General features: G+C 42.5%; 1 protein-coding gene across 1 annotated transcript in view; it reads right to left on the bottom strand.

Annotated features, from left to right (window-relative positions):
* The window catches only part of mvda (mevalonate (diphospho) decarboxylase a), a 40,995-nt gene extending 20,830 nt beyond the window's left edge, over nucleotides 1-20,165 (bottom strand). Inside the window, exons 1-5 of the mRNA XM_055649006.1 lie at nucleotides 19,918-20,165; nucleotides 14,716-14,786; nucleotides 6,506-6,620; nucleotides 4,364-4,510; nucleotides 3,881-4,080 (exon numbers count right to left, since the gene is read on the bottom strand). Coding sequence (XP_055504981.1) covers nucleotides 3,881-4,080; nucleotides 4,364-4,510; nucleotides 6,506-6,620; nucleotides 14,716-14,786; nucleotides 19,918-19,987 — 603 coding nt within the window. The 5' untranslated portion in view covers nucleotides 19,988-20,165. The remainder of the gene's footprint in view (nucleotides 1-3,880; nucleotides 4,081-4,363; nucleotides 4,511-6,505; nucleotides 6,621-14,715; nucleotides 14,787-19,917) is intronic.
* Between the last annotated feature and the right edge of the window lie 291 nt (nucleotides 20,166-20,456).

Genomic DNA, 20,456 nt, shown 5'->3' with positions numbered 1-20,456 from the left:
ATATTATTACAGAACAAATGACAGATGATGAGGATATTTATAGGCAACGACGCATGCTGTATGTACAGGCGAATATTCTCTTGTGTAAATTTGGTGCGTGTGCAGATGTGGTGAAGATGTCGCTATTTAGAGCATACTGCACACCACTCTACACTGCGCACCTGTGGTCGAACTATGGAAAGACAAGTTTGCAGAGACTAAAGGTGGCATATAACGATGCCAAGAGAACACTGCTAAGGAAACCTAGATGGTGTAGTGCCAGTAATATGTTTGTAGCTGCAGGAGTCAGTACTTTAGAAGCTATCCTAAGAAATCACATGTATAAATTCATTTGCAGAATAAATGACTCTAAAAATGTAATTATTGTGTCCTTGTCAAACATAAGGGTTAGCACTACACGCTACGAGTCCCAGCTGTGGAGACATTGTCTCGTTGTAGGACATTGATCATTCTTTTAATCTGGATTTTTAACTTATGTATTGTGTTTTTAAAAAATATATAATTTACTAGACTAAGTGGGACCCGTTGGGTCCAATGTTCACATGGGAGGGCTGGTCCCCCGACGCAATATTCCACCTCTCCACCAATTCCAATATTGGTGGCCAGTGGGGGGGGGCTTTCTGGAGTGCTGGTATGGGTTCTTGGGGTGGCAGCTCAGTCCCTCAAGCCTGATCTGCTGGCAGCTCACTCACGGCTGGTGGGCTGGCAGTTGACTCATGACTATTCCTTGAAATTCAAATACGTGTTCCTACCATTTGAAGCAGGGTGCAAGGCCACCAAATTCAAGTGCAGTTTCTTACCAGTATGAGCAGGGTGCAAGGCCACCAAATTCAAGTGCAGTTTCATACCACTTCAAGCTGGATCCAAGGCCACCAAATTCAAGTGCAGTTACATACCACTTTCAGCAGGGTGCAAGGCCACCAAATTCAGTGCAGTTTTATTCCACTTCAAGCAGGGTCCAAGGCCACCAAATTCAAATGCAGCTTCATACCATTCCATGCAGGGTGAAACCACCATAAAACCACACAAAACACCAAACACACAGTTCAGTAGGCATTCAGTGTGTTCAGTTGATTCACAACTCAGACAGTCATGACCTCTCCCTCCACCATCATGCAGAGACTGAGCCACACCCACACTTCCGGGTTTTATAACCCCTCCCCCTCCCACCGGAAAAGGTGTGGCTTTCAGGGCGTGATTGACAGGAGAGAGATTCTCAACATTTATTAAACACTAATAACACTTTTATTTTTCATTGATGGGAAGAATTCTCTTCACCTGCTCAGCGGAGGGGGGACTGAGTAAAATGGCCAAAAATCACAGCCGTAAGTGTAGCATTTTATCCAAAATCAATATACAGTGAAAACAGGAAGTGCATTTGCAGTAGTGCATTTTAACTTCAAGCCAAAGCACCCAAGCCACCATTTGCAGTAAGTAGTGCCTATCAACTTCAAGCCAAAGCACCCAAGCCACCATTTGCAGTAAGTAGTGCCTTTCAACCATGCCAAAGCATGCCACCATTTGCAGTAAGTAGTGCCTTTCAACTTCAAGCCAAAGCTCCCAAGCCCCCATTTGCAGAAAGTAGTGCCTTTCAACTTCAAGCAAAACACCCAAGCTACCATTTGCAGTAAGTAGTGCCTTTCAATTTCAAGCAAAACACCCAAGCCACCATTTGCAGTAAGTAGTACCTTTCAACCTCAAGCCAAAGCACCCAAGCCGCCATTTTCAATAAGTAGTGCCTTTCAACTTCAAGCCAAAGCTCCCAAGCCACCATTTGCAGTAAGTAGTGCCTTTCAACTTCGTCAAAGCACCCAAGCCACCATTTGCAGTAAGTAGTGCCTTTCAACTTCAAGCCAATGCTCCCAAGCCAGCATTTGCAGTAAGTAGTGCCTTTCAACTTCAAGCCAAAGCCCCCAAGCCAGCATTTGCAGTAAGTAGTGCCTTTCAACTTCATGCCACCATTTGCAGTAAGTAATGCCTTTCAACTTCAAGCCAAAGCTCCCATGCCCCCATTTGCAGTAAGTAGTGCCTTTCAACTTCAAGCAAAGCACCCAAGCCACCATTTTTCAATAAGTAGTGCCTTTTCAACTTCAAGCAAAGCACCCAAGACACCATTTGCAGTAAGTAATGCCTTTCAACTTCAAGCCAAAGCACCCAAACAAACATTTGCAGGCAGTGCCTTTTTACTTCAAACAAACCATATTTTCATTTTCAAACCACATTAAGGGTACTCACAGTTGTGTAGACATTTGTTCAGTGTTATTCAGAGCTCAGAGAGACGTGACCCTTGGCTTCATCCATCTTGAAGAGACTGAGTGAGGCACACCACTTCCTAATTTTATAGTCCCTCCCCCGCCCTCCAGCGGGGGCAGCAGAGAGAATCGTGATTTTTTAAAACATCAAGCCAAAGCTCCCAAGCCACCATTTGCAGTAAGTAGTGCCTTTCAACTTCATGCCACCATTTGAAGTAAGTAGTGCCTTTCAACCAAGCCAAAGCACCCAAGCCACCATTTGCAGTAAGTGCCTTTCAACTTTAAGCAAAGCACCCAAGACACCATTTGCAGTAAGTAATGCCTTTCAACTTCAAGCCAAAGCACCCAAGCCACCATTTGCAGCAAGTAGTGCCTTTCAACTTCAAGCCAAAGCACCCAAACAACCATTTGCAGGCAGTGCCTTTTTACTTCAAACAAACCATATTTCATTTCCAAACCACATTAAGGGTTCTCACAGTTGTGTAGACATTTGTTCAGTGTTATTCAGAGCTCAGAGAGACGTGGCCCTTGGCTTCATCCAACTTGCAGAGATGGAGTGAGGCATACCACTTCCTGGTTTTATAGTCCCTCCCCCTCCCTCCAGCAGGTGCAGCAGAGAGAACGGTGATTTTTTAAATCTTCAAGCCAAAGCTCCCAAGCCAGCATGTGCAGTAAGTAGTGCCTTTCAACTTCAAGCCAAAGCACCCAAGCCACCATTTGCAGTAAGTAGTGCCTTTCAACTTCAAGCCAAAGCACCCAAGCCACCATTTGCAGTAAGTAGTGCCTTTCAACTTCAAGCCAAAGCTCCCAAGCCACCATTTGCAGTAGGTAGTGCCTTTCAACTTCAAACCAAAACACCCAAGCCACCATTTGCAGTACGTAGTGCCTTTCAACTTCGTCAAAGCACCCAAGCCACCATTTGCAGTAAGTAGTGCCTTTCAACTTCAAGCCAAAGCACCCAAACAACCATTTGCAGGCAGTGCCTTTTTACTTCAAACAAACCATATTTTCATTTTCAAACCACATTAAGGGTACTCACAGTTGTGTAGACATTTGTTCAGTGTTATTCAGAGCTCAGAGAGACGTGACCCTTAGCTTCATCCATCTTGCAGAGACTGAGTGAGGCACACCACTTCCTTGTTTTATAGTCCCTCCCCCTCCCTCCAGCAGGGGCACCAGAGAGAATGGTGAATTAAAAAAACATTAATATCTCTCTGATTTGTCATCAATGGGAAAAAATCCTCCGCACCCGTAAGGCGGAGGGGGGCTCTGAGCAAGGTGGCCAAAAATGACGGCCGTAGGTGGCGGCGTTCTGTCGGAAATCGCCGCACAATGGGCCAAAAGCGGTCAAGATCAGAGATTTAGTAATATAGATGATGCTTTTATGTGATATACTAAGATTGTAAATGTACTTTATGATATTTTTTTAATATGCAATGCATTTTTATATATTTTATAAAGGCTCCTTATCTGGACCTCGAGTCTGTAATAATAATAAAGTAATAGAGGCATTCCCAAAATAGGTAGACAAAAATGCTGGAGAAACTCAGAGGGTGAGGCAGCATCTATGGAGCGAAGGAAATATAACTTCCCGAAACAGAAGTTCTTTACTGGGTTTCTGCACTCACCACTAATACAAGAAGTCGAAGCTCAGGCCAGTGTGTTTCTGGTTCAATCTGCTGAGCGATGCTATCACTTCCATCTTCTTTCACTCCCATAATCCACTGAACAAACCCTCCATACATGCTTCTACATGCACTTCCCGAGCCCTGGCGAGCAATCTCTGATAGCTCCCCTTCTAAACCATACAGCTTGGCAAGTGCATACACTGCAAAACAAAATTAACATGATGTAACGTATAAGACATAATATACCAGGAATGGATGGGTGTCAGCAATATTTCCGTACCAAAGTATTAAAAGCACCACACAATTGAATTATTTTCTCTCAATTTGTGCATTTGGTATTGCTAACAAACCAAAAATCAATGTTCTTATACAGGCCTTACTATAACTGTATTTTGACTGTAGTTAAAGCCCATGATATAATCTCCAGAAAACAATGGACCACTGCATGTTAAAATGTTTGTAAAGAATTTCCAACTTACTTACCCAGGCAAGCATAACCAGCTGCAGAGGATGCCAGCCCAGCTGCTGTGGGGAAGTTATTTACAGAGCAGATATGAACTTTATGGTTGAGAGTTAAGGTGTTGGAATTTTCATCACCACTGTTTCTTCTTTTTCTTGCCAGACGACGGACTGGGAGGGGAAGAAAATCCAAATTCAAGCATATTTGCAAACCCAAATAATTATGCGACAACAGAGTAGTTATGTAACTACTGTTTAATGGCATCAGAACCTTGCCAGAAATCAACTATGTCTGAAATTGATATGCATGCAAATATGAAAGCCAATTCAACCAGCAAAGTGTGGCACATTTTGGAAATTGTGAAATGTAAAAAAAAAATTGGAAATAGTCAGATACAGTATCTTTTACTCAGCAAGTCAGGCAGCAGAGACAAATTCTGAGGTCAATTACCTTTCTTCAGGGAAATGTTTTGGTTGCAAAGACAGAGGCATGTAGAGGACTTAGGGAATACTTGTGACAGGCTGGAGAGCAATAAAAGCTGAATGGCAAAAGTGGTGTGGGTGCTAAAGGGTTGTTAATCACAGCTGATCTGTCTGTATAAGATGGATGACGGAGAACAAAATAAATGCAAGAACCATGGGACGCAGACACAGCAGTTGTTGGAAATAATCAACAGGCCACAGTGTAACTGGAAAAAAGAAAGAATTAAGAATGCAGGTTGTTTAAGAAAGAACTGCAGATGCTGGAAAAGGTAGTCAAAAATGCTGGAGAAACTCAGCGGGTGAGGCAGCATCTATGGAGCGAAGGAATAGGTAACGTCTTGGGTTTTCTTCAGACTGAATGTCAGACGCAATCTATCTAAGAATGCAGGATGATGACTCTACATCCAAACTGATACAAGCCAGAAGGACATCTGTAGTTTAGAATTTAACTGAGTCCTAAGGGAATACAGATGCAATTTGTCAAATTTATTCAAGGCTTCATTGGAATGGTGCAATGGAAAGAGGTGTCCGAGTGGGAGTGGAAAGCACAAGGCTACCTGTACAGATTGAATGAAGACATACTGCAGACCGTCACTCAATTTGAAAAAATATTTATATAACTGAATTACAGATTTCCATGATCGAAGGTATAGTCTGCAGCTGCATATTGCACATTTCTGAAGAGATACAAATTACTGAATAACCATACATATTAAGGTTGGATTATTGCAAAATGTACCAAGATTCAGCATGCTATCCTGTCAAATTAAACTATACATGAATACATCAGCCATGCTCAAGTAGAAAAGTCAAAAGCAAAAAAATGTAGTGTATATTATAGTATTACAGCATTATAGCATTACAAGTACAGAGAACGTGCCATGAAAAAATGCAAGGTCTGCAATGAGGTAGGCTGGAAGATCAGAACTACACCCTAGCTTATGAGAGGACTGTTCAGTAGTGTGATAACAGTGGGGAAGCTGTTCCTGAATATGGAGTACATGCTTTCAAGTTTTTGTACCTTCTGCCCAACGGGACAGGCCACTAATACAAGAATCGAAGCTCGGACCACTGGGTTTCTGGTTCAATCTGCTGTGGGATGCTATCACTTTCATAATCTTTCACTCACATAATATACTGAACAAACCCTCCGTACATGTTACGGATGAAAATATTCTTCTATTATGATGTCTGCTTTACCGAGGCATCGCAAAGTGTAAATGGAGTCAATGGGAGTGGGGAAACGAGGCTAGGTTGTGTGATGGATTGGACTAAATCACAATTCGCTGCAATTTCTTGTCTTGGGCAGGTCTGTTGCTAAACCTGGAATATCTAACAGTGAAATTCCATCCCTAATACTTAATACGAGAATTTACTTTGGCTATCCGGACAACAATTTAAATTGATTCTTCTTACATTGATAAAACCAAAGCTCAGCTGTGATCGGAGCAAAGCCGTGTACAGTTGAGGCACAATTTTCTCTGTACAAAAAGGCCCACATTCCTGAAACTGAACTATGATTTTGTCTCCGTCACCAAACATCCATACCTGTTTATCCCCAAAAAACTGAACTGAAAAAAGTGAGATATATTGTTGTAATATGTAGAGGAATCAACACCCAACACGCAGCAAGCACCAGCAGAACATATTCTAATGTGACAGGCTACTTAGATTGATGTACACCTTCTCGTAAGCAAGTCTGCAGCCTTGGGTTTCCGATATTCTCCTCTTTTCCATTTATCCATATTCTGTCCTCCTTGAAATGTCGACTTGCACCAACTGTCGTTGTACTTTTCAACTGAAATGACAGAAATCAGAAAGGACATGTAAATTAAATAATTTGAACAGCATTTAAGATCTCAATTCTCGAGAGCATCCTTACCAACTGCATCACAGTATGGTATGGCAACTGCTCTGTCTCCGACCGGAAGGCATTGCAGAGGGTGGTGAAAATTGCCCAACGCATCACCGGTTCCACGCTCCCCTCCATTGAGTCTGTCCAAAGCAAGCGCTGTCTGCGGAGGGCGCTCAGCATCGCCAAGGACTGCTCTCACCCCAACCATGGACTGTTTACCCTCCTACCATCTGGGAGGCGCTACAGGTCTCTCCGTTGCCGAACCAGCAGGTCGAGGAACAGCTTCTTTCCGGCCGCTGTCACTCTACTAAACAACGTACCTCGGTGACTGCCAATCACCCCCCCCCCCCCCCCATCTCTTCAAAGGAGATGCTAAATGCATTTCGTTGTCTCTGTACTGTACACTGACAATGACAATTAAAATTGAATCTGAATCTCAATTGGATATGATCCATCACAGAGATTTTTTACAGCAAATATTAACATTGCTATTTGTTAGAATAGTGAACTCCATACCAGTTAATACAATAATTTGTTCAAGTGATTTTCATTCTCATAATTAATTAGTTTAACATCGATCAACACATCCGTAAATGGTCCTTCAGTTATCTTGGACGTATTGTACTTCCGGTGGCGCTGGTGTCAGCAGCCTCCACCTACAGCCCGGTATCTTTTTGTTTTTTTGTTTATTTAGTTATGTAAAAGTGTGTTTTTTTGGTGTTTTTATGTGGGGGAAGAGGGCACGGTGCGGGGGATACCGTCCTTAAGCCGCTTCCTGGTGAGGACGCGACTATTATATATATACCTGGATTGGCGCGGCCTTTCCTGCCGGGATCGACCGGAGTTCCAGCAGCGGCAGGACAGCGCTGGAACATCGCGGGGCTGGCGATGCCTTACCGGGGGTCGCCATCGGGAGCCCGGAGTGCTGGACCTGCTGTACCGACATCCTGGAGATGCGGTTTGCGAAGCTCCCAACGCGGGCGGCGCTGATGGACAGTGCGGGGTCCTGTGACTCTGCCCGGCTCGGCCTGCTGACTTAGGAGCTGCAGACTCCGGCAGCGGGAGGCGGCTGATCAGGAGGTCCGGGCCGCTGAGGAGGAGGATGCTCACCATCGGGGTTCGGCGTCGGCGTTCCACCAGCCCGGCGTGAGGGCCTGAACATCGGGCCACCCGGGGCGGCGACTGCGGGTGCTCGGAAGGCCCCGACCACGGATGAACACGGAGGGGAGGCTGGCTGGACTATGGTGCCTTCCTCACCTTGGTACCATTTATGTTATGTTGTGTCGTGGACTTCCTGTGTTTGTGCTTTTTTTAAATTCAATTTCAATTTTATTTTTAATATGTTTTATTATTTATGTATTATTTTTTTTATGATACGGCCTGTAAGGAAAATTCATTTCGTTGTCTCAAATTGAGACAATGACAATAAATTTGAATACAATACAATACAATCATTCCTTCATTAAAAACAAGGGAAAGGTTTGACTTTAGACAGTGCTTTCAAAACTCAAAACCTTCAAACTGTATTTTATCCTAGTAATTTCTTTAAGCATTTGTGTGGCAATGTAGGAAATGTTGCACACAGAAAATTACCATTATATAAAAGTAAATTACCATGATAGAAAACAGATCTAAGTTGTTAAACCAGTGATAGTATAAAGGTAAATCCGAATTACTTAATCTTCTCCTTTTATGACTATTTTCTGTTAGTATGAAAAAGGGCAGCTACAAGGATGGAAGGATACCTTCTTAAGGATGAGATGGGCAAAAGGTTTGGCACGAATGCAGTGGAATGAATTCATGTTTCTGTACTGTCCAACTCGATGACAACATTGAAATCATCTTTTATTTTTTATGACGCCAAAGTTTTAACATGTTTCAGTTCAACAGGTTGATCACCTTCAAATAAATTCCTAACATCTGACCAGCCTGTATGGTGTTGCCGTCAATAAAAGTACTGCAAAAATAGGCTGGGATTTAGAATTTGTAAAGAAGTCAAGTCTGGCACACTTGTAACTTTACTGAGTATTTAATAAAGGCACATGTAAGGCACGTCCCAGTACTGACTGCATCTAGTCTTCAGGCGTACTGGAACCAGGGGAGGAGCAAGGGGAAGATATCACCATTATACTGGGATAATTAAGGCGTGGTTAGTGGTATTGAGGTAGCTACATTATAGGTTGCAGGCATAAACCATCTACAGAATTCAACAATCAATATCAAGGGTTAAAGACTACATAATGCATGAGTCTGAAGAGAGAGAGAGTCAAGAGTCAAGTGAGAGAGTTTATTGTCATGTGTCCCAGATAGGACAATGAAATTCTTGCTTGCTGTAGCACAACAGAATCTTGTTAGCATAAATACAGAACAGTTCAGTGTGTCTATACAGCATAGACCATATATATACACACACACATAAACAGATTAAGCGCAATAGGCTGTTATAGTTCAGACCCGAGTCTTGACACGAAACATCACTCATTCCTTCTCTCCAGAGATGCTGCCTGTCCCACTGAGTTACTCCAGCTTTTTGTGTATAATGCAGAAAGCAAGATATTAAATTGCTCAAAAACTGGGTTTATTTGAAGGTGTTCAACCTGTTTGACTAAAACATGTTAAAACTTTGGCACCATTTAACAATTATATTCAGACTGAACAGGGAATGTAACAGTGCAGCAAACACACAAAGGAAACTGTCTGATGGAGACAGCCAACAAATATTCACTGTGACAAAATGTGACAAATTTACCCCTTCAATGTCTTCACTCACCTTAAACCTGTTCCCTCCATCTCCATTGACCACCGGGTGGCGCCACAGTGGCTGCATCGCCAACAGTGTGCCTCGTCCTTTTCCTTGTTTGTTGTTTTTTAGTATGTGTTAAATGTATGTTTTAATGTTCTTTAGCTTGTTTTATGTGGCAGGTGGGGGGGTTTGGGGAAAACTTTGTTTAATCTCTTACCTCGACAGAGATTAATTTTTTTTTCTGTATTGCATGTCCGTCCGCACTGAGGCCTAACATCGTGGAGCTGGTGGCCTCTTGCTGGGAACGGACTTTGGGGAGCTCCAACCGCAGGAGCCTACGGACTTTAACACCGTGAAGCTCACGGTCCCTGGTTAGAGACTGACTTCTATGTACTTTTATGTACAATGCCCTCCATAATGTTTGGGACAAAGACCCATCATTTATTTATTTGCCTCTGTACTCCATAATTTGAGATTTGTAATAGAAAAAAAAAAAAATCATATGTGGTTAAAGTGCACATTGTCAGATTTAAATAAAGGCCATTTTTATACATTTTGGTTTCACCTTGTAGAAATTACAGCAGTATTTGTACATAGTCCCCCTATTTCAGGGCATCATAACGTTTGGACAGCGATATAATGTAAATGAAAGTTTAAGAAGGAACTGCAGATGCTGGAAAATCGAAGGTAGACAAAAATGCTGTAGAAACTCAGCGAGTCAGGGAGCATTTATGGAGCGAAGGAACTATGCAACGTTTCAAGTCGCTCCATAGATGCTGCCTCACCATGCCTATATTGCAGCCATCTTAGCTTATGCTTGTTTTGGGGGCTAGTCCCCTTCAGTTTTCTCTTCAGCATATAAAAGTCATGCTCAATTGGGTTCAGATCGGGTGATTAACTTCGCCAGTCAAGAATTGACAATTTTTTAGCTTTGGAAAAACTCCTTTGTTGCTTTAGCAATATGTTTGGGATCATTGTCTTGCTGTAGAATGAACCGCAAGCCAATGAGTTTTGAGGCATTTGTTTGAACTTGAGCAGATAGGATGTGTCTATACACTTCAGAATTCATTATGCTACTACCATCAGCAGTTGTATCATCAATGAAGATAAGTGAGCCAGTACCTTCAGCAGCCATGCATGCCCAGGCCATAACACCCTCACCACCATGTTTTACAGATGAGGTGGTATGCTTTGGATCTTGGGCAGTTCCTTTTCTCCTCCATACTTTGCTCTTGCCATCACTATGATATAAGTTAATCTTTGTCTCATCTGTTCACAAGACTATTTTCCAGAACTGTGGTTGCCCTTTTTAGTACTTCTTGGCAAACTGTAACCTGGCGATCCTATTTTTGCAGCTAACCAGTGGTTTGTATCTTGCAGTGTAGCCTCTGTATTTCTGTTCATGAAGTCTTCTGCAGACAATGGTCATTGGCAAATCCACACCTGACTCCTGAAGAGTGTTTCTGATCTGTCGGACAGGTGTTTGGGGATTTTCTTTGTTATAGAGATAATTCTTCTGTCATCAACTGTGGAGGTCTTCCTTGGCCTTAATGATGTTCCAAACAGTTCATTTTGGTAAGCCTATGGTTTGGCTGATGTCTCTCACAGTTTTATTCTTGTTCCTCGGTCTCAAGATGGCTTCTTTGACTTTCATTGGCACAACTTTGGTCCTCATGATGATAAACAGCAATACAAGTTTCCAAAGGTGATGAAAAGACTGGAGGAAAGACTAGGTGCAGAGAGATCTCTCATACCTGCATTAAGGAGGTATTTAAACACACCTGAGCAATTACAAACATCTGTGAAGCCTTGTGTCCCAAACATTATGGTGCCTTGAAATGGGTGGGACTATGTATAAACACAGCTATGATGAAACCAAAATGTATAAAAATACCCTTTAATAAAATCTGACAATGTGTACTTTAACCACATGTGATTTTTTCTATTTTAAATCCCAATTGTGGAGTACCGAGGCAAATAAATAAATGATGGGTTGTCCCAAACATTATGGAGGGCACTGAAGTTGTGTGTCTTGTTGCTTTTTTTAGTATGGTTGTTTGGTAATCGAGTTTCACTTTACCTTAATTGGTGCAAGTGACAATAAATGAGTTTTGAACCTTTGAAGAAAAATAAAATCTTTATATCCTATTTTAGCCGCTCTCAATTTTGACTTCTATAAGTCACCCCATCAAACTCATATTTCAGCAAGAATAAATCCAGCCTATATAATCACTCCTTATAACCACAGTCCTCCATTCCAAACTATACTTTGGCGAGTGTCTCCTGCACTCTCTCTATTACGATCAGATCCTTCTAATGGCGATCAGAACTGTACACAATACTCTATATGTGGTCAAACCAATGTTAATAATTCATAGACAGATACAAATTACACAGAAAGAACACCCTATTATTTTAGGAAACAATTAGAACATCTATACATATTCTCAATTAGAGGAACAAAATGGAATTTCTTCAGACAATGTTAAATTCAAAGTCAGCTGCAATATCACCAAGCTCGGCAGGTTACAGAGTTTATTGATAAATGCTACAAAATATCACTATCGATTCACTCATATTGAAAAAGTATTCCTTAATTAATAATCTAATTATAGTCGACTTCAATAGTCCATTCCCTTTTCTTTGGAAATCCTAACAGTTCAGCATTTTGCTCACCTGGTGCTGAATCCCACACTTGTATTATACTCACAGCGGCCCCTTCCCTACTTCTTTTTCAATTCCCAGGGCCTCACTGGAAAGTTTAATATACTACGATGTAACACCTAAAAGTAAAATAAAAGTGCACATACACTCCCCGATTTACGCAACGATTACATTGCGTAAAGCCTTATGCAAGTCAGATTTTAAACGTCAGAATCCTTAAGACCAGGCAGAAACAAAGAACTACAGATGCTGGATAATACACAAAACAACACAAAGTGCTGGAGTAACTCAGCAGGTCAGGCAGCATCTCTAGAACATGGAATTGGTACCATTTCGGGTCGGGAGCCTTGTTCAGACTGAATCACCTTAAATCTAATAGTTTCACCTGAAGCTTAGATGCCAGTAATGGCAATTTCTTAACATTCCAATGTCCAACCTTTGATTGCCATTACTACTCGGGGATGTGGTTTCAAGCTTAAGTGGAATTTTTTAATGGTTTCGTAGATAGGAGTGGATTTATGTAGATGGGCGAGACATACATAGAACTAAGCAATACGACAGTAGTTCAGTTCAGACGAGAGCTGGCACCGGAGTGAAGACATAGTTTTTACTTTAATGTAATGGCAATTTCAAACTTTTCCATTGTCATTACTACGCTGGCAGAGAGAAGAGGATCGAATTTACGCAGTACGATAACAAAAACAAATATTCCAGACATTTCCATTTTAATTGATTCTTTATTGAAGTTGTTATAAAGACAAATAAGTATCTCATGCAAATTGTAGCTTTCCTACTGCTTTCTTCAGCTTTTAACTTGTAAGCTCTTAGCTTTTAAAGAAAAAGAAAATAGTTCCATATACGACAAAGTAGCCGTTCTTACTCAAGAATCCCTGTGCTTGGCTTTCAAAGTGTTCAATCTTCTTTCTTCAGATGGCACAGACTAACCGTGTCGATTTGCCTGCATCTGGCAGATTCTTTGTTCCAGGATTTCAAGCTCTAATCTCACTCGTAGAGATTCAGCTTTCTTCTTCAGTTCCACTCCACTCGTAGAACCAGTTTTTTACTTTAATTTAATGGCAATTCCTTAACCTTCCAATGTCCAACCTTTGATTGCCATTACTACTCAGGGATGTGGTGAAGATATAGTTTACAGACTCACCGATAGCAAAAACAAATCTTCCAGTCATTGTTTCTTCATTAATTAGTATTTTATTGAAGTAGTACAAAAGAAAGAAACGATTCATATAACTTTTTGTTCTTACTAACTGTCTAATCCATGTCGTGTAAAGTACAAGTGAGTCCTTATGGTAGTGATCGTGGTAAAAAAACTGTTGTCTTCACCATCCCTCGAGGCTAAACTGAACTCCCAATCTATGTGTGTGCAGTAGCCTCTTCAGATATAGACACTCCCCTCTATGTATCAAATCCCACCCACAAGCATACAAAAAGATAAAATTAGAAATATCTAGAGATGGCTATAATATACTAACTTAAGCATAAATGACCAATGCATCTGGTCAGCACCAGCAAGTCCTTCTTCACCGGCTGCCGCACTGTCTGGATGACATGGATGACACCTGGAGTATTGCGTACAGTTTTGGTCTCCAAATCTGAGGAAGGACATTATTGCCATAGAGGGAGTGCAGAGAAGGTTCACCAGACTGATTCCTGGGATGTCAGGACTGGATATACTTGGTTTATACTCTCTAGAATTTAGGAGATTGAGAGGGGATCTTATAGAAACTTACAAAATTCTTAAGGGGTTGGACAGGCTAGATGCAGGAAGATTGTTCCCGATGTTGGGGAAGTCCAGGACAAGGGGTCACAGCTTAAGGATAAGGGGGAAATCCTTTAAAACCGAGATGAGAAAAACTTTTTTCACACAGAGAGTGGTGAATCTCTGGAATTCTCTGCTGCAGAGGGTAGTCGAGGCCAGTTCATTGGCTATATTTAAGAGGGAGTTAGATGTGGCCCTTGTGGCTAAGGGGATCAGGGGGTATGGAGAGAAGGCAGGTACGGGATACCGAGTTGGATGATCAGCCATGATCATATTGAATGGCGGTGTAGGCTCGAAGGGCCGAATGGCCTACTCCTGCACCTAATTTCTATGTTTCTATGGTTGTTGTTGTGACTCACGGTGTAGCCCCTGGCTGACAGCGCTTTCTTCAGGCCGCCGCCTCACACTTGGTCACTCTGCGGCTCCCTCCCCCCATATTAGCTGCCGCTTCGTCATGTCAGCCATCGCTTTGTCCACTCCGCCCGCTCCCACCTCTACCACCACCTTCTCCCCTGGAGTCGTCTTCCATCATGGGAGAAGGTAGCAGAGGAGGGGGGAGTGGTGGAGTGGCCATAACGACGGACGGAGAACAGAATGAGTGAACGGTGAGGAAACAAAGCAATAGTAGCATTTCAATTGGTGCCCTGGCTGTGGTCAATTAACATAGAGCCAATGGCCAAACCAAAGAAATTGTCAGCCTGGCTTACCACTGCGATAGTTTAATTAATTAGATCGCCAGAGGACCACTTGATTGACGATGAAGTAAAGAACAAATATATACAAATGGTTTTGATTTAGTCGTGTAAAATTTCAATTACAGGTACCTTCAAAATCCTTATAACCTCAAAGCTTACCTGATCTTGATGTAAAGTTACACTCAGCGATGAATTAATTGGTAAAATCAAGTCTGCATTTCGTTTCCCCCCTATGTGCAAGAAATAAAATAGTTTTAGGTTCTCATGATTTTTTTGGGATTTTTTTTTTTAAATCAAAAAACCCCAAAAGTATTGAAATCTAAGTCATGGCCCATACCAGAGAAATCTTAGCATTTAAAAACGCATTAACAATAAAAAAAATTATGAATACTGTTACTTTACGTGAGGCAGCACAGTGGCGCAGCAGTAGAATTGCCGCCTTACAGCACCAGAGACCTGGGTTTGATCCTGACTACAAGTGCTGCCTATACGAAATTTATATGTACTCCCAGAGACCACGTGGGTTTCCTCTGGGTGCATCGCTTTCCTCCTGCACTCCAAAGACATACAGATTTTTAGGTTAATGGTCTTCGGTAAAGACTGTAAATGGGCCCTAGTGTGTAGGAGAGTGCTAATGAATGGGGATCGCTGGTTGGCACGGACTCAGTGAGTTAAGGGCCTGTCCCAGTTGGCGCCATTTGTGTGTAATTTACGCGTCATCATTTATGCGTCACATGATGTGCGCATTACGCACGCATGGTGCGTGATGACGTAGGCAGTGACGCGCGGCGCCCCAGTATTTTGGGATGTACAAAATCTTCGCGCCATCTGCGTGCCGCGCAAATGACGCAAAAGTTGGACAGGCCCGTTTCTGTGCTGTATCTCTAAACTAAACTAATCCCTTACTGTTCACCGTTCATCCAAAGTGACATTGGTTATGCTAACAGATTTCCCTGGTTAAATGGTGGGGAATTGGTCCAATGATGGGGTTTACTCCGAAAATACTGACTAACAGTTGGAAGAGGTTGTGGACGTCCTCATTCGTGCAGGAAGGTTATACAGGAATTTCCACGCTCATGGGCAAAAGCTTCATGTGAAATTCCTTGCAACTCCCCACAATAAACTGGGCTACAATTTGATCGCTATCCTCAGTATTTCATTAACATCCTGTTCATGGACTATGGAGGAACATAAAAAAACCTAACCAAATCCACATTTCCCATTCTATCCTTTCAGTATCCAGGGATCAACCTTGCCAATGCCTTTTTATCCTACTGACCACTCATCATTGTCCCTTAGTTACTGCCTAAGAATCATAAGCTAGCTCTCTACTTCCCTCGAAAAACATACATACTCTATTAGAGGTATTCAAATTGACATCAGCCATATCGAAACTGGTTTTTGCTATGGGTTGCATCTTATCACTAAATCATGTTTTAGTCTCCAACTTCCCGGGACCCCTTCTATTTTGGTAACCTCATCTTCTGTCCTTCCAGATTTTTTTAATTGTCTATTCTCCACCTGAAATTTGCATCACGGTATCCTACCTCCTTTATTTTTTTTAGATCCTTCTAATGGAAATATGTCATTTTCACCAATTGCAATTTCAATCTGAGTTCCTCTTGCCCCTTTCCCTCCAATTAAATTTGGTTTTCAGGCATCTCTGCATCACCTTGCATATATCTTGGTAATTTTGGTATCTATATTCCCTTAATCACACTATTAAATTTCAATATTTCATTTACATGACAACATTTGCCAAATTCTCTGCTTACTCCCAGTTACACATTGTTTACATCTCTTTCAATGTCACATTCTCCTATGTCTCAGAGGTTTTCCCTGCAGTAGTAGGCACATGTTTAATAGTTCCTCAAACTAATCCATCAGGTCTTTGGCTAGAAAATGTTACTACACCACCACTGTGATCTGCCTCACCACCCTTATCAATGTCTTTCATGCTTTGGCACTATGTGACGCAGCAGGTAGAGCTTCTGCCACACAGCGTCGGAGACCCAGGGTTCAATCCTGACAGCAAGTGCTGTTTGTGTGGACTTTGCATGAGTTGTATGGTCATCCCTGTGACTGCATAGGTTTCCAATAGGTGCTATGGTTTCCTCCCACATCCCAAAGATGTCAGTGTTTACAGGTTAATTGGCCTCAGTAAATTGCCCCTAATATGTAGGGAGTGGATGAGAAAGTGAGATAACACAAGTAGCGTGAACGGGTGTTTGACATGGACTCAGTGGGCTGAAGTTTCCATTCTGTATCTCTAAACTAACCTAACACTAACCTAACTCTGTTACCCATTCCTGACCAATGCCCTTGCTGTGGACACTCTTTGCTTCCTCAAGTACAAATGGGTGCAAAGTTAAGGCCATTCAATGGATATTCAACAGACTTGTCAAGAACAAGCACTATCGGGCATCAACTCCTCATCTAACCATCGACTGCTTCTTGGACAATACTAAAAAATGCTACCTAACCAGCTGTTAGTTTGTATCAAGCACAACCTTGCAAACGTTATATGCCAAAGCTGCTGTTCTTTTCAGGGAAAATAGCAACCCAAAGCAAACAGAAAGGAAACTTAATTGTTTTAACTATTTTTTTCAAAGCTTGGCAACTTAAGTTATTAAGAATGCGAACCGTAACAGGAAAGCATCTATAATGGCTCAGTAACTACCTGATAACAGGCATTATCTAGTTATACATTGCTCCACAAGTATTATTGGGTGGAATTTAAGATCAGCAACAAAAAGATGATCCTCTCTCAACGTGAAAATGAAAATGCTCACAAAACTTATGCACTAGAGCTTCAACTATGTTTACCATTACTTTGGATCCAACACCTCATAAGGAACACAAGATCATCAAATCAGTTGAACAGCCAAATTGGGTTTTTTTCTGACAGAAAACCGTAGTGAAAAGCAGTGTTTGCAATTTAATCATCTAGATTATTTTTCTGTAAAAGTTTGGTTAAACTCATGGCATTGAGGCCAAGTCGGAAATAAACATTGAAAAAAAGCAATTTACAATAGTGTTAGGTATATACGACTCCACTTTGTAAAATTAGATTTTCAGTCAGTTTTGTTCAAACGTAATCATAGCACCTCGCTAAAAATAAAGTTGTTGCTCTTTTGTCAGTCATGTAGTGCAGTTTAGTTTAGAGATGCAGTGTGGAAACAGGCCCATCGTCCCACTAAATCCACACCGACCATCTATCACCCATACACTAGTTCTATCTATCCTTCACATCATGGAATTTATAGCAGCCAATTAACCTACAAACCTGCAAGTCTGGGAAATGTGGGAGGAAACCAGAGCACCAAGAGAAAACCGATGCAGTCACAGGGAGAATGTACAAACTCCACACAGACAGCACCCTTAGGCAGGATCGAACATGGGTGTCTGGCACCGGGAGATAGCAACTGTACAGCTGCGCCACCATCATAGTCAGACAGCACAGAAATAGACCCTTCAGCGCAACTTGTCCATGCTCACCAAAATATCCCTTCTACGCTAATCCTATCTTTCTGCGTTTGGTCCATATTTCTAAAAACTTTCCTATCCATGTATCTGTCCAAATGCTTTTTAAGGGTTGTTTAGGTACCTACTTCAACTACCTCCTCCGGCAGCTTGTTTAATACTGAAAACAATGCCACTCAGGTTGCTATTAAATCTTTCCCCTTTCACATTAAACGTATGCTTGGTTCTTGATTCCCCAACTCTGGGTAAAAGACGTCCGTTAACCCTTTCTATTTCCCTCATGATCTTATGCATCTCGATAAGATCACCCCTCATCTTCCTATGCTGCAGGGAATAAAGTCATAGCCTGTGCAACCACTCTCTATAGCTCAAGCCCTCGAGTCCTGGCAACATTCTCGTAAATCTTCTCTGAACTCTTTCCACCTTAATGATATTCTTCCTCAAAATTGAACACATTATTCCAAATGCTGCCTCACCAACATGTACAACTGCAACATAATATCCCAACTTTTACACTCAAAAAACCCACTCTGACTGACTAAAAAGCATTCCTTGAACAAGGTGGTATTGGAGGATTTTGCACCCTCCGGCTTGCTTTAAACCCAACAACTTTTCCCTTGGGCCTTAAGGCATTCAATTTCTGAAGCCGCCCCTGGTCAATCCAGGGAAAAACTTCACACTTATCTGAATTTTTACTTCGGAGTCACGTGAGTGATACAGCCCAGGGCGGCTGATTGGGGCATTATCGCCACAGCTGTGCCAGAGCGGCCAACACTCTGACTGATGAAAGGCAATATACCAAAGCCTTCTTGACCCTATCTCCCAGTGACGTCACTTCATAGTATGATGGGTTTGCACTCCTCTGCTCTACAACACTCCCTTGGGCCTTACCATTCATTCTGAAGATCCTGCCCTGGTTTGGCATCCCTTGGCATCCCAAAATGCAACACCTCACACTTATCTGAATTCAACTCCATTAGCCACTCCTCAGCCCACTTGCCCAGCTATCAGCCTTCCCATTCTCATACTGACATATCTGTCCTGGGCACTGCAAGGGCCAAGAAGCGAGCGGGTAAGGTCATCTCTGACCCTGGCCACAAACTCTTTAAAGCTCTCTGGAAGGCGACTCTGGACTTTCAAAGCTGCCATAGCCAGACATAAAAACTGCTTTTTTTCCCATGAGTAGTAGCTCTACTCAATAACCAAAGTCTGTAGCCTGATTTTGCTCTGGTATTTTATTTCATTCACATGTTTAAACTAATGTTTAATTATTAATGTTTTATGTGTTATTCTTAATTGTTACTGTGTATGTCGTGTTGTTACTTGTGAGCGGGGCACCAAGGCAAGCTCCTTGTATGTGTATAGACTTGGCCAATAAAATAGACTTATTCATTCATTCGTTGTTCAGACTGATGGTAGTGGGCGGTACAGAGATAAAATGTAGTCCATTAGTTTCACAATTCACAACTCTTCAATCATTTTGTCTCGCATTCTCTGTCTTTTCATTTCTAGCCTAGTTTGTCCAACCTTCATCTGTATCCATTCACAACAGACAATCAGACTGAAGAATGGTCCCGGCTCGAAACCTCACCTATCCATGCTTTCAAGAGATACTGTCTGACCCGCTGAGATACTCCAACACTTTTTAATACTTTATACAGTTATACAGTTCCTTGTTCCTGCGATAGATGCTAAAGCAGGGAAGATGGTCATTCGGTTTGAAAAAAGGTGTCACATTTAATCCCACGTTCCCGATACAATATAATTTGAGCACATCAACATAACAGGTGCGCTGATGAGGATAAAAAATAGGAAGCAATAGGAAATACTGGGAGCAAGACGAAGCCAGTCTTAGGTTCAGCGTGGATACATACTCACAGTATTTGATCACAGCAATATTCACCGGAGCCGTGCAGGTAACCCGCGCAATGTTGCCGTCCTCAGCCATCACCACGGCAGATGCGGTTTTACACCGAGAATAGACACAAAATGCTGGAGTAACTTAGCGGGACGGGCAGCGTCTGTGGAGAGAAGGAATGGGTGCCGTTTGGGTGGGGGTCGAGAACCTTCCTCACACTGACAGCAGCTGGGATCACGGAGCGCGCGCCGCCGACAGTCACGCCATCCCGCCTCCTCGCCGTCGCTGCACGGCGATTGGCTGAGAGCTCGCACCATGCAGACCACCCACCAATAGGCGACCGCGTCTCGTCGGACGGAACAGCCATCCACCAATAGACGAGGGCGTTTCATCGGACGGAACAGCCATCCACCAATAGGAGACGGCATCTCGTCGGACGGAACCGCCAGCCACCAACCATAGGAGACGGCGTCTCATTGGACGGAACGGCCGTCCACCAATAGGCGACCGCGTCTCGTCGGACGGAACCGCCAGCCACCAATCAGGAACCTGGCCAGCG

This window comes from Leucoraja erinacea, chromosome 17 (assembly GCF_028641065.1).
Source record: "Leucoraja erinacea ecotype New England chromosome 17, Leri_hhj_1, whole genome shotgun sequence".
NCBI lineage: Eukaryota > Metazoa > Chordata > Chondrichthyes > Rajiformes > Rajidae > Leucoraja > Leucoraja erinaceus.
The sequence above is the reverse complement of the archived record's forward strand: the minus strand, read 5'-3'. Positions and strand labels throughout refer to the sequence as shown.